This window comes from Diaphorina citri, unplaced genomic scaffold, assembly GCF_000475195.1.
Source record: "Diaphorina citri unplaced genomic scaffold, Diaci psyllid genome assembly version 1.1 scaffold789, whole genome shotgun sequence".
Taxonomy (NCBI): domain Eukaryota; kingdom Metazoa; phylum Arthropoda; class Insecta; order Hemiptera; family Psyllidae; genus Diaphorina; species Diaphorina citri.
Window position 1 is genome coordinate 85,519 of NW_007378222.1, and position 14,732 is coordinate 100,250.

At 35.4% G+C, this 14,732-nt stretch overlaps 2 protein-coding genes and 1 long non-coding RNA gene across 4 annotated transcripts in view; 2 read left to right on the forward strand and 1 right to left on the reverse strand.

Moving 5' to 3' along the window:
• Nucleotides 1–4,004, reverse strand: part of LOC103512082 (RNA-binding protein 39) — an 18,731-nt gene extending 14,727 nt beyond the window's left edge. For both annotated transcript variants that reach the window (XM_017445258.2, XM_026825667.1), the window contains exon 1: nucleotides 3,915–4,004. In XM_017445258.2, the coding sequence (XP_017300747.2) occupies nucleotides 3,915–4,001 (87 nt within the window). In that variant the 5' untranslated portion in view covers nucleotides 4,002–4,004. The remainder of the gene's footprint in view (nucleotides 1–3,914) is intronic.
• A 685-nt stretch (nucleotides 4,005–4,689) lies between these two features.
• Nucleotides 4,690–14,732, forward strand: part of LOC103512093 (serine/threonine-protein kinase SMG1-like) — a 35,781-nt gene continuing 25,738 nt past the window's right edge. Inside the window, exons 1-10 of the mRNA XM_026825663.1 lie at nucleotides 4,690–4,983; nucleotides 5,201–5,367; nucleotides 6,645–6,729; nucleotides 7,051–7,350; nucleotides 7,596–7,884; nucleotides 8,279–8,467; nucleotides 10,255–10,377; nucleotides 11,989–12,105; nucleotides 12,190–12,306; nucleotides 14,436–14,576. Of these exons, the coding sequence (XP_026681464.1) occupies nucleotides 4,954–4,983; nucleotides 5,201–5,367; nucleotides 6,645–6,729; nucleotides 7,051–7,350; nucleotides 7,596–7,884; nucleotides 8,279–8,467; nucleotides 10,255–10,377; nucleotides 11,989–12,105; nucleotides 12,190–12,306; nucleotides 14,436–14,576 (1,558 nt within the window). The 5' untranslated portion in view covers nucleotides 4,690–4,953. The remainder of the gene's footprint in view (nucleotides 4,984–5,200; nucleotides 5,368–6,644; nucleotides 6,730–7,050; nucleotides 7,351–7,595; nucleotides 7,885–8,278; nucleotides 8,468–10,254; nucleotides 10,378–11,988; nucleotides 12,106–12,189; nucleotides 12,307–14,435; nucleotides 14,577–14,732) is intronic.
• Nucleotides 7,904–14,693, forward strand: LOC113468610. The gene is made up of 2 exons (XR_003392299.1): nucleotides 7,904–8,018; nucleotides 14,436–14,693. It is a non-coding gene; the product is annotated as an uncharacterized LOC113468610 (long non-coding RNA).

Here is a 14,732-nt window from a genome sequence, read left to right on the forward strand (position 1 = left end):
CTTTGGACTCGCTATATCCAGAATTGAAACTTCAGATCCTGACATATTTGGACATTCATGAATTGCTCATGTTTTCCCTCGTGTTAGGGATGTAAATGAGTTGCAAATATATCGATAAATCGATATATCGATATATCGGCCCTTCAAATATATCGATATCGATATATCGGAATTTAAACATTCCACAAAATATGTTCGCCTCTCATATACACGTAAGTCACAATACAATAAAAAGATAGGTGTACATCTGTTTCTTTTTTCGTTTCCCCCCCCCTCCTACATGACTGCTACAATTGAACCTCAATGATTGGAAATTAATTTAAAATTTAAACATTCCACAACATATGTTCGCCTCTCATATACACGTAAGTCACAATACAATAAAAAGATAGGTGTACATCTGTTTCTTTTTTCGTTTCCCCCCCCCTCCCCGTTTCGCCGAAAAATTAGCACCCAATTTTATGCCTTCGTAGGTAGTTTAGGACACTGGGACATAATCAAAAGTTACTTTCATTTTAAATTAAAACAATTTGCAATAAATCAATAGGTTTTATACTCGTCCAGCAATCATGCTGGAAAACACATGGAGCGATGTAGCTACAACAATAACTGCTTATTTGATTATAAGATTTTGATTGTGTCCCTTGACATTGAGATAATTTGAAGCATTTTTGATTGTGTCCCTTGATATTGAGATAATTCGAAGCAAAAGTACATCGGGTGGTAATTTGTAACTTGGTACACAAAATAAAATAAATTCATCCCTAGCCCATGTTCTAAACCACAAGTACATTGATTTTGAGGACAAGGAAAGTTAATCTGCAGTTACATAGACAGGGTTTATACGCTTTCCCGGGAATGAAATTCCATAACTATTCCAGAAAATCAGGGGGCGGAGGTACTTAAAAATCAGTAAGATTACCCCTTCATTTAAATAAAATATGCAATATGCAGAACGGCAAGGAATATGAGGGGGAATGCGCCGCAGGCCGTTTTTCGGAAAAAAACTTGATATTTTAATATGAACATTTTTAATTTTTGACCGGGTGGCAAATTTCATGACTTTTCCAGGTTTTATTTAAATTTTCACGATTTTCCATGATTTTTTGGCCAATTTGAGATTCCATGACTTTTCCAGGTCACGTATAATCCCTGATAGGTCTGGATAACAATCATCAAGTTGTTGGTCTAGGTTTAGGTTTAGAAGATGGGTTTGGAGGACTGGTATGCTACAACGTCCATCAGGGAAAATACCATTTCATGAAAATTCAATAATGTACCGAATTATTCTTTTTGTTGATACGTTTTAGCATACCAGTGGCGTTAAGATGGAATAAAGTAAAGTAAAGAAGTTATTAGAGGTAGAGGTGTTGGCAGCTTGAGTGACATCCTGGGCTATAGACTTGGAATTGATCAGCACCTAGATTTACTCACCTCTCCAGGCTATTGTCTCTCTCTGACTGATTAGATCGACACCTTTATTTATTTTATGTCACTAGTTTCATAGCTCTGCAAATATAGACCCAATATCAATACCAGAAGAAAACAGTGTAGAAAATAAGGAGGTCTAACTTTTCTATGAGTATTAGTCCAACCCCTTTGCTGTCATGTCATTTGTAATGAAACAAACACTCCTTTTCATGACATATATTTTTTTTTTTCTTTTTTTTTTAGCTTTTGAACCCAGTTACTATCCATCCTAATGTTCTTCACTTGCTTGATAAAAACAAGTTAAAAGCCTTTTTTTTTTAGCTTTTGAACCCAGTTACTATCCATCCTAATGTTCTTCACTTGCTTGATAAAAACAAGTTAAAAGCAAATTCCAATTTCAGAAGCAACTAATTTTCTCAAGTCAGACTCCAACAGCCTTGTTTGAAATGTGTTTGTAATAAAATCTAGGATATATCGGTTTGAAAAGGTAAAGGAAAATGCTACTTACACAGTTAAAAATAAACAACCAATTTGAAGCAAATTACAACCTAAATTTTACATAAAATAGCTACTTGTTTTAAGCATAAACTTTCTCGTGTTAATTGATTAAACGAGAGAGATGGGTATGAGTGTGGCAGTCTTCATTTTGAATCTCACGCTGTCCAATGTGCCTAGGGTGAAAAAACAAATGTGACATTTCAATAATGGATCACAAGATTCATAACTTTTTTTTTTTTACAATTTCCTCAAGTTGTGACTTTAACAACCAAGTATATTCAATAAATAATTTGCTTCTAAACCTACTTTACCTGGCTACAATTTCCTCAAGTTGTGACTTTAACAACCAAGTATATTCAATAAATAATTTGCTTCTAAACCTACTTTACCTGGCTAGTAACAACAAAACTTAAATCTCTACAGGAAGCTAACAAGTAGGTAAGTAATAACGTAAACAAAGAATAGTCATTTTGGTAAGTTGTTGTTTACATGATAATCCTATTTTTCCATAACTTGTACCTTTAGAATCTTTAGATCCTTTTCTAATCAATACCTTCTTATGTGCTATAAGCCTATAAGTACCTATTTACAAGGAAATCATATCTAATGAGAGTAATCCAAAACAATAATAAAAGACTCATGAGTTTCTTTCCTGAGGAATGAGTCCACTAATGAGAGTAATCCAAAACAATAATAAAAGACTCATGAGTTTCTTTCCTGAGGAATGAGTCCACATTACAAGATGCCTATTGCATGAAGCAACTTTGACATCACACAAACAGTACTTTTTGTGTGTGCACCTGCACCGAGTGAGAATTTATTCATACAAATACCTCTACATAGATCCCATTGTTTTGTGGGAATATACAGCGTTAATTATTGACTTAGGAGGGGAAAATCTGAACTGCTAGGGTTATGAATTTTTATAGTGCAATGTCACAAGATTATTTCCAGGTACCTTTTTTGTGAGAATTAATTTAACTGATGAGAAAATACTTGTATACATGTAGGTAGATAATAACAGGAAATAAAAACCAAGTCTTGATATTGTTAGGATCACTCTATTAGTAAAACCACCTATGTTTCTAAATCTCTACAATGTGAGTGGGCATTTCTGCAAAGAGTTGTGAATCAATGTCAAGATGAATATATCCCTCTGAGAGAAATCATTCACTGTATAAATGACTTTTAGATTATAATATTAGATATACCTCTTTGTTTTCCAGGGTGCACTGAAGATGAGTTACAAGCTCTTGTACTGATGCATGATACAGGTTTCACGAGAAAGTACCATGACAATAAATTTACTATCTATAATAATACAAAAGACAAGACATCTTGTCAGAGAATAATACCCAAAATAGTTATCCTTAACAACAATGGGAAATAACAAAGAACAAAATGTACCTAACCTAGTCATTTTATAAAACATGAAAAAAATTAGATTGAAAATTCAATTTTAAACAGTGAATAGTCAATTAATTGTACCTATATCAAACAAAACAAAATGTTCAAACAATTAGGTACATATTATATAAAATTATTATTTGGAAATACAATTTTAAATGTAGACCCCTCACCAGCTTGCCTTGTGTGCAACTTCAACATCACAACAAACTTAAAGAACTGTGTGTCAGTGCAATTTTTAACTCATGTTCAAATAACATAAAAAAAACTAGGAATTAATCAAGGTGTATGCTATTCAATTGTTTTAAAATGTACAGAGTGAGTGTTCCATGACCATTGCTTATAATGGATTTTTTTTTTTATATAAATATAAGTATGATGTAAAAATATGTACTCAGATAAAAAAAAAGCAAGTCAGTAATTTGCTGAAAACTAAACCTGATTCAAGCATTTTTTTTTTAATGTACAATAACATGGTGTTTGAAACAATCACTCTGTCCATTATATAAACCATATTACATAACAATATGTGAAGCCTAACTCTATGGTCAATATTGTTATCTACTTGAATGACTCACCCCTTTATTGTATGGTGCTTCCAACATGGCTTCAACATCAATATCTTCAGCCATTGTTGTTTGATCTGAAATATTCAAGCAGAGCATTCACAACAATATAAATCAAATGCTAATAAAGAATTAAATATGTCCCTGTTCTTCAAGTACTTTCTAGTGAAATTTCTTTAGTCACAAATAGATTATAAATCAAATGCTAATAAAGAATTAAATATGTCCCTGTTCTTCAAGTACTTTCTAGTGAAATTTCTTTAGTCACAAATAGATAATAAGAAGTGTTAAGATAGCACAGGACTTACAATAAAGTTTTTGATACAGAAGGGTCTACCACTACCCCTATGTTACTGAGTTGGTAACAAGACAATACTGCAATACAACATTAATATGAAATCAACACCAATAAGTATTGACTAGCAATCTCTATACCTACAAAGAAATAATTAAACAAGTGATATTGTCATGGTAACCACTGATATTATTTATTTATTTATTTATTTATTTACGGGACTAACCCTTTATACAAAAATGACAATAGAAAAAAATACACTAAAACTAAACAAACACAAACACGGGACTAACCCTTTATACAAAAATGACAATAGAAAAAAATACACTAAAACTAAACAAACACAAACAACAATCAAATACAGTAGAAAAAAAAAAAATTTGGTTTAGAAAATACCTAGAGTAAAAATTGATTGTAAAACTGATGGTGACCTTTTTTCCCTTTCTATACTGTAATGTTAATTTGGTTTAGAAAATACCTAGAGTAAAAATTGATTGTAAAACTGATGGTGACCTTTTTTCCCTTTCTATACTGTAATGTTTATTCAATTACACACAAAATGCCCACACTAAGGCTTAGGTGTAGTGGCAAACAGCCCTCAAAGTTGGGTTAAGCATATACAAATTTACAAAGGTTTATTCTTATGGGCTCTAAGGTTCATTCTAATTTTGTATTTCAGGTGGTACTAGTGCTGCACCTGTAGATGATTTCAAGTCTTTACTGAAAAAGATTCTCAAGTCTGACAATGATCCTATAATGATGGAAAGCTATTGTAATCAACTCAATGTAAGTTCAAAAATAAATAAATAAAAACTAAGCCAGCTTATTGTTCATTTCCCTGGAATATCAAGGCAGCTTATAATGTTAAGGTTATCCTCTATTAGTTAGGTACAAGTTAACACTTGCAAGATGTATTTGCTTATTTAAGTTTTGTTATTAGATATTTATTTACATTGTAGATATCTGTTTTGTACTGATTTTGTTATTCTTTCTTTACTCTCAGAAAGCATTGTGTGAACCTGGTAATGCACGCTACTTGAAACGATCCTATGATATCATCCTTGAACCTTTGTGTGACATTTTCTACATGGATTGTTCTCATCTTATCAAGGAGTATGCAACACAATCTGTATCACAGCTGATTTATAATTTGGACACAGAAATCATTGGGTAAATTTTTATTTACAAACTTAAATATTCTGTAGGGTTTAACTAGGTACCTATTGAAAAAAAAAAAAAAAAAAAAAAAAAAAAACAAAGAAAAGAAAAATATAAAAGGAAAGTAAAAAGTAATAAAGAGTAAATTAATTTAATTAATTAATTAAAATTAAAATCACCATCATTGGCATTTAATTAAATATTGCAACTACCATTACAATTCAAACAGTCCTCTCAGTACCTAACTAATATAATGTCACTAGGTGTGTGAAAGAAAGATCAAAGAGCCCAAAATCCAACATTAGGCCTTTAAAATGTAAATAACTTCTTATTGGGTTACATAAAGACGAATACTAATATCAAGAAAGTAATGAATTATGAAACAGTCCTGCACTAATCGGAGACCTCAAGCAAACAGCGAGGAGAGCGTTCTTTGATGTTTGCATTGTTAATGCTGACGTCTCCTCTTATGGAACCCGCCCCTGGACAAGTAGTGCTCAAACTCACTCACGAGAGAAACATGGAAAATATGATAAAGCCGCTGAAGACCTGCGAGCATCATTTACCCCACTTGTAATATCATGTGATGGTGCGTTAGGAGTGGAGTATGGCAATTTTGTGAAACATACTGCAACAAGATTAAGTGAAAAGTCGTATTCATGGGTGTTGGGATGGTTAAAAGTGAAGGTTCAGGTATCGGTGGTACGGGCGATTTCAATGAGAGTGAGAGGTTCGAGGAAGAAGTTGAGATTGATTGAGTGTGAGGACGGAGCAGGAATGGTACTCACTAGGTGTGTGAAAGAAAGATCAAAGAGCCCAAAATCCAACATTAGGCCTTTAAAATGTAAATAACTTCTTATTGGGTTAGGGTTCATAGAATCTTTTCCACATTAATATAAGCTGGGTGTTGATTCAAACCCTCGACATTTGCATAATATAAATATGGTAAATGTTGAAAAGGTAATTTTGAGATTAGCTCCTACATTGTATTTTTCTTTATATCCCTTGATATTGAAATAGAATCGATCACCCCTCAGCTTTTTCACACTTTGAAAAGGTTGCAAACCTCTTGAGTAAACTCTGCTTTATACCTAGTAAAGTGAAGTATTGATCAACCCGTTCAACAACAAAGTAGACCAAACTCAAGATGCCTGTTTCATTTGCTGACAAATTACCTGACCAGGTGCTCAAACTAAAAAAAAAACAAAGTAAATTATTGAAGTTGACTGAAAAAAGACCATTAATAATCTTTCAATGCAGGTATATAATTGATTTGTCAACTATTTCAGATTCTACAAATGGCTTCTGAACAATTTTCCAGAGAAAAATGAGATCATGGTTTATCTGCTGGATGCAATCATTGGATTCATACAGGTTGTTTGTTTTTATTATTCTTAGTTGTTTGCTAGTTTTCTCAAGGAGATCAAAGTAAACCTATTACCCCAGAATGCCATCCCATCATTTACATAGGTGCAATAAGTATTTAACTATAGTTTCTCTCGAATCTTTTGACCATTTTGAGGGGTATATTCGGGTATTCTCTCTTTTTTCCATCATAGTATGTTGTACCACAGCAGTACATATTTATATTTATAGGTTTTTCTACTGTAACAATTTGAACAAACATACAAATAAGCATAGTCCCTATTTCCCTTTTAAACATATCTATTGTTTAACATTGTAAATTGTTTACAGGTTGAGTACAAGCTAACATCACACTTCAAGTGCATCAGTTCTGTTAGCTCAGGGGGCCGTGTTGCCCCCACTCTGAATGAATTGGCTGTGATGGCATTACAGATTGGAGAACATACTGAGAATGTAGATATTGTAACCAAATGTATTCAACTCATTGAGTACATAGCTGCTATTGATGATACCATCATGCCTCACTACTTTCATGTAAGTACAATTCACAAGTGGTACTTACATATCCAATATTTAATTAATATGTTAGGTATTATTATAATCGTCCGACTTTGTTCTAAAAAAAGTAAAGCATGTCACTTATAGAATCATAGAAAACCACACAACTCCCAGCCCTGGTTATTTGATCAATCTCAAATTTGTACCAAAGAACTACGTTTTTCTTATCAGCAGTGAAAACATGTGATTTTATTTGTTGGGGTTCTAGGGATACAAACCTGCCTCGGTAGCGTAGTGGTCAAGACGCTCGCCTGGTAAACAGGAGGGCGTGGGTTCGATCCCAGCTGAGGCATGGAATTTTATCACTCTCATTTCAGAAGAAAGTTGCTGCTGAGAATGAAAAGTTGGTCATGCGTTGGCTCCTAGAACTCCTCACTCAGTGTCAACCTTACATGCATACTCTCATAGAAACCACCGTGTTCCTGAATCTACTTGACACTCTGATACACCATCACAACAGCAATGAACAGATTGTTCTCTGCTTGAATACGATGCTATCTAGTGTGGAGATAGTACGGAGTATCAGGCGTTTAGACTTGATAGAAGATCTTATAGAGAACTATCTGTGTTCTCTATACAAGTCCTGTACACCTTCGTATGACCTAGGTACGTATGAATAAAGAGAATGCTATCTAGTGCGGAGATAGTACGGAGTATCAGGCGTTTAGACTTGATAGAAGATTTTATAGAGAACTATCTGTGTTCTCTATACAAGTCCTGTACACCTTCGTATGACCTAGGTACGTATGAATAAATAGGCTTTAAAAATGAATAAATAGACTTTAAAAAACTAGAGAAATAATATTATGAAATCCCCCTAAAAAATACCACTTCGTGGCATAAAAAAATCTGGTGTGAACATCACACGACTTTCCTTATCCTATTGGATGATGCTTATTTGAGTGTTCTTTTACCCTAACTTTTACAAAGAAATGAAATTACTTATATTCTTCACTTACACTTCATTTAGATTTACATTGAGTAACAAAGTATATTGCAGGCAACGTGACTACAGGAGATGGGTTGGAGGTTCAACTCAGCGCTTGTGCTAACTTCACACACGTCCAACTGCACACTATAGTGGACATATGGAAACGTGCCCATGCTAGAGTATTGGGATACTATCGCCTGTGTTCCGAGTCTTACTTCCAGTATCTTCAACTCTGTGAAACCGGCAACCTAGGACCTGGTACGTACTCTGCGAAAGAAGGAACCTAGGTACGTATACCTACGTACTGGTAGATAAACACTGAACCAATATCAAACCAAAGTGTAATTGAATTGAATTAATTGAGGAATCATATCTCTTTATATTAGGATATACTGAATGCGCTAGCCACATCACTTTCGTCATGAAGGTGTGAAGAAGGAGCACACAAATTATGAAGTGAATAAAAGGCGGGGTACAAAATTGATTTCTAATCTTTTTTTTTTTGGGTGTGGGATGGAGTTTTGTTTATTTCTTTGGACACTTGATTTATTTTGGGAGGAACGACTTGGCGGGGCCTTTTTTTTATGCCACGAAGTGGTATTTTTTAAGGGGATTTCATAATATTATTTCTCTAGTTTTTTAAAGTCTATTTATTCATTTTTAAAGCCTATTTATTCATACGTACCTAGGTCATACCGAAGGTTTTATGATAGGAAATATGATTGTAAGTTTGATGAAAAAATAAAAAATATAGGTCATCGCGACAAATTTCAGGCCAAAATGTGAACCAAAATCGGCCAAAAATTTCGAATTTCTTGAATAACTCCCGAACGGCTGGCTTTAGGAAATTTTAACCTAGCCTATAACCACCGCCATAAAAACAAGTGAATGAATGGGTACCACTCGTGAAAAACAAAAACAAAAGATTTCAAAGCCCGCGATTTTCTGTCCTCTGTGCACTCCACAGAGGTATTTGAACGATATGTTCGAGCACGGACTGTACGGAAATGACCGATCTTCCACGAATATTTAGAGAAAATCTGCTCGAACAAAGCCACACGAATATTTCCGATATCAGCCGAAGATGACCTACAGCCTTTCAGGAGGCCGGCAACAGCGCCATGTTGATGCCGGCGTAATATGGCAGATAAATGGCTGCACTTTTTCAGGTGAGTTTCGCCGAATTGAACCTCCTTCACAAGGATGCGTCAGCCATCTTGATTTTTCCATTTTCTGATGCTGCACTTTTTCAGGTGAGTTTCGCCGAATTGAACCTCCTTCACAAGGATGCGTCAGCCATCTTGATTTTTCCATTTTCTGATTTCTGACTTTTTGAGCAAATGGTCTCGTTTCGTTTCTTGTTCTCCAGAAAGTTTTTCAAAAGTACTTCTTATCTAGTCGATTGGTATTTGGTCCCAACAAAAGCTATTTGAATAGCTTATAGCACGAATATACTACTCCCTGCATCCGACAATATCCCTGGAATCCAGATTTCTAGAATCAAACCACCTTAAGTTAGGAGCAGTCAGAACAGAGTAAAGAGATCAACCAACACGGAGTATAGATTGTCGTACACCCTATCCTAGAGGATATAGGTAAGTCATTGATTTTATCACGTTTGCATGGACACCCCAAGCTAGATCTCCCCCCTGTTTGATTTTTAAAGGAAAAACGTATACCCAAGTATACTTGCACCAATGAAGTATTGGACCATCAATGTGATGCTTGTTTATCCTCTACACTTGGGAATCTTGGGATGAAAACCAGAGTGATGCTAGTTTGAGCACCTGGTCAGGTAATTTGTCAGCAAATGAAACAGGCATCTTGAGTTTGGTCTACTTTGTTGTTGAACGGGTTGATCAACACTTCACTTTTTATACATAAATCTATTAATACATATACATAAATCTATTAATGATTTATATGTAACTCCATCCTTCTTGGCTCTACTCGTTTTAGTTCTTGTCTTACCAATAGATGCCATTTTGTTGAGTACATCATGTAGGAACTCCTTGCTAGTCTCATTCATGCTAGGTCTAATACAGTTGAACAGGAGTGTCAATGTTTTGAGACATGCCAGAGCTTTGTCACATGCTTGGGTACGTCCGATGTCACTCAAATATTCCTGACAGCTAGACGCAGTGTCCTCCAGGAGTTGAGAGATGAGGGTGAGAGCAAAGTCCAGGTTAGAACTCCAACAGGAATCAAATGACGAGAGTGTTCCATGTACAAGCCGTGTGAGACCTTTGGGTTGTGATAGGTCAAAACACCAGCCGACAAGAATATCCACCATGTCCTGTAGGTATAAACAGAGGATATAATGTTCAGCATAATAATAATAATAATAATAGACTCTTGAGTGGAAGGGCGTTTTCTACCACCTAACCCTTAGAGCTCCATTATTATGTGGTCAAAATCTCAAATAAATGAGGATAAAATTCCATGCCTCAGCTGGGATCGAACCCACGCCCTCCTGTTTACCAGGCGAGCGTCTTGACCACTACGCTACCGAGGCAGGTAGTCAGAACAGAGTAAAGAGATCAACCAACACGGAGTATAGATTGTCGTACACCCTATCCTAGAGGATATAGGTAAGTCATTGATTTTATCACGTTTGCATGGACACCCCAAGCTAGATCTCCCCCCTGTTTGATTTTTAAAGGAAAAACGTATACCCAAGTATACTTGCACCAATGAAGTATTGGACCATCAATGTGATGCTTGTTTATCCTCTACACTTGGGAATCTTGGGATGAAAACCAGAGTGATGCTAGTTTGAGCACCTGGTCAGGTAATTTGTCAGCAAATGAAACAGGCATCTTGAGTTTGGTCTACTTTGTTGTTGAACGGGTTGATCAACACTTCACTTTACTAGGTATAAAGCAGAGTTTACTCAAGAGGTTTGCAACCTTTTCAAAGTGTGAAAAAGCTGAGGGGTGCGGAAAAGATAACGCAAACCCTTGAGTTAAAAACTTAGATCTTACTTGATTTGTTCAATGTATTTCCGAGGGTGTTTTTGTGTTATAATTGTGACTTATGACTTGGAAGTATAATCAACGTCTATAATGATCTATAATCTCATGTTACCTCAGAGAATGCTTGATCTATTGTTTAAGAGTGATTTGCGGAAAAGATAACGCAAACCCTTGAGTTAAAAACTTAGATCTTACTTGATTTGTTCAATGTATTTCCGAGGGTGTTGTGTTATAATTGTGACTTATGACTTGGAAGTATAATCAACGTCTATAATGATCTATAATCTCATGTTACCTCAGAGAATGCTTGTACTGTACTAGCACTAGCTTGTAACAACATATGTCCAGGAAATAAATTTCATCAAAATAGTGTCCAAAAGCTCGATTGAAAAAAAGAGATGATTACTGTACTAGCACTAGCTTGTAACAACATATGTCCAGGAAATAAATTTCATCAAAATAGTGTCCAAAAGCTCGATTGAAAAAAAGAGAGAGAGAAAATTTCCTTTGCCAAATTTTATGAATACTATTAGTCAAACTATTAAAGATGAAAGTATCTCGTTAAACTCGTTAGTGAGAGAGAGAGAGAGAGAGAGAGAGAGAGAGAAAATTTCCTTTGCCAAATTTTATGAATATTATTGGTCAAACTATTAAAGATGAAAGTATCTCGTTAAACTCGTTAGTTCACTAATTTGCATAATCATTACAAATATAGTTTTTCTTTCGCTTTATAAAGTAACAGGTTTTCCTTCCACCCAACCACTATGGTTTTATTCAACTGAATCCGTTGTATGTGTGTTACAGGGTGGGAGATAGTACGTAAACCCAACACTCATCTATTAACCAATGGAGATCGAGCTATCATAGATTCGAATATACCGGGTGATCTCACAGACAGAGCCACCGTGTACAAGATACTGAGTACCACCAAACCTATCAACTATGAAGAAGATTTAGTAACCACTATGGTTTTATTCAACTGAATCCGTTATATGTGTGTTACAGGGTGGGAGATAGTACGTAAACCCAACACTCATCTATTAACCAATGGAGATCGAGCTATCATAGACTCGAATATACCGGGTGATCTCACAGACAGAGCCACCGTGTACAAGATACTGAGTACCACCAAACCTATCAACTATGAAGAAGATTTAGGATATCTTTATTCTGCTATTGCCATTCGGCGAAAGCTAAAGCCGCTAAAACAACAACAACAACATCATTTGTGATTGTGGATTTTCTCCAATGTTCATAAATTTTTTTTTTCTTCCACTTTTAAATACTTTATACTGGAGGCAAAACGCTGGAGGTATTTGTTTTCTGGTTTACAAATAAAGCACCTCAATGATCCCCATGAGACTGAGTGTACATAGGTATTACCCTTAAATAGCCAGAAGCCAGTGTTCCATCCAGACATCAATCATGCACAATGTTGCTTAACTTCAGTGATCTGAGTACATAGGTATTACCCTTAAATAGCCAGAAGCCAGTGTTCCATCCAGACATCAATCATGCACAATGTTGCTTAACTTCAGTGATCTGTTGGTGCTTTCAATTATTGTGATATAGCTAGTTGGCAAACTCCTGACCACAGTGACTATTTTGTGTACTGCTACAGGTGGTAAATTTCATTCTGTAGGATAAAGCAACCTACAGAAATTCAACATTCATTATTGCCAAGTTAAGACTGAATCTTTTCCTTTTAAGTACCTACATTATGGCATTGAATCATTGAAATTCATAGAATAATAAACAGACCTTTTTGCAAACTGTTTCCTGGTTAACTAATAACCATGTGATTGCTCAGTAATATCAAGATCATGATTGCTATTCTCAATGACTCCAAGCAAAAAACATTCACGTGGTTCAGTTTGAGGTAACAATCCTATAGGAAGTTTACAGGTAACAATCCTATAGGAAGTTTAGAGGTAACAATCCTATAGGAAGTTTACAGGTAACAATCCTATAGGAAGTTTACAGATAACAATCCTGTAGGAAGTATACAACAATCCTATAGGAAGTTTAGAGGTAACAATCCTACAGGAAGTTTACAGGTAACAATCCTATAGGAAGTTTACAGATAACAATCCTATAGGAAGTATACAACAATCCTACAGGAAGTTTAGAGGTAACAATCCTACAGGAAGTTTACAGGTAACAATCCTATAGGAAGTTTAGAGGTAACAATCCTATAGGAAGTATACAACAATCCTATAGGAAGTTTACAGGTAACAATCCTATAGGAAGTTTACAGGTAACAATCCTATAGGAAGTTTACAGGTAACAATCCTATAGGAAGTTTAGGTATATGAACCGAGTTGTAATGTAAGGTTTTGAATAATTATGTAAGTGCTACTCTGACTGAGAAGCTGTAGATCGCCAAGTCGTTCCTCCCAAAATAAATCAAGTGTCCAAAGAAATAAACAAAACTCCATCCCACACCCAAAAAAGATTAGTAAGTCGTAGAAACTTGAAATTTTGTACACAGGTTCATATTTTTATGGCGGTGGTTATAGGCTAGGTTAAAATTTCCTAAAGCCAGCCGTTCGCAAGTTATTCAAGAAATTCGAAATTTTTGGCCGATTTTGGTTCACATTTTGGCCTGGAAGCTGAAATTTGTCGCGATGACCTATATTTTTTATTTTTTCATCAAACTTACAATCATATTTCCTATCATAAAACCTTCTGTTTACTGTTTTCTGATGAACCGTTCCGGGGATATTCGCAATTTTATTCGATTTTTGGACCTACCTATTTTGCGCATTTTAACATGAAAGAGATGTCCCATAAGAAATACACAGGGAGTAGAAACTCGACGACTCAACGACGAGGACGGGCATGAAAGAGATGTCCCATAAGAAATACACAGGGAGTAGAAACTCGACGACTCAACGACGAGGACGGGGAGAATCTTTTTCCTCCAGCAGAGTATTGTGTATCTACTCCTTACATACATATCACTGAAGATAAGCAACGTTGAGCGTGGTTGTTAGCTAGATGAGTGACCACCTAGGGAACTTTTTTTTATTATTATTTTTTTTTTTATGCGACTTTGAATTATTTACCGACATGTGTGTGTGTGATGGGTTTGTGGGTGTGCGTGTGTGTGGTGGTCCTGTACAAAGGATGGGTCAACCACTAGTAACTAAAAATTTCACGATTCTAAGCAATGTACAGACAAATCTACAATTTTATTTATATAGATGTACGAGTGAGTTTCTAATTGATCTCTTGATATTAAATTTCAGGTAGTGTGCTTCAGTTGCTCCCCCTGTCTCTCGTCTATAGGAAGCTGGGTGATGTGTACAGCAAGGGTAATAGCACACGACTCTCTCGTTTCCATAGTAACGAGGTAGCGTTCATGTCCAAATATTCCCAGGGAGAGATGAGTGGGTTTTGTTTTCGTTCATACATGCGTTATTTATTACTGGAGGAAGAGGAAGGGTTGGACATGGCGTGGCTGCGAAGTTTATATTATTTGTGTACCATGTCGTCAAGTCCTGTGCATTTAGACGCGGTGGATAATTCACTCCTATTCTGGGCAA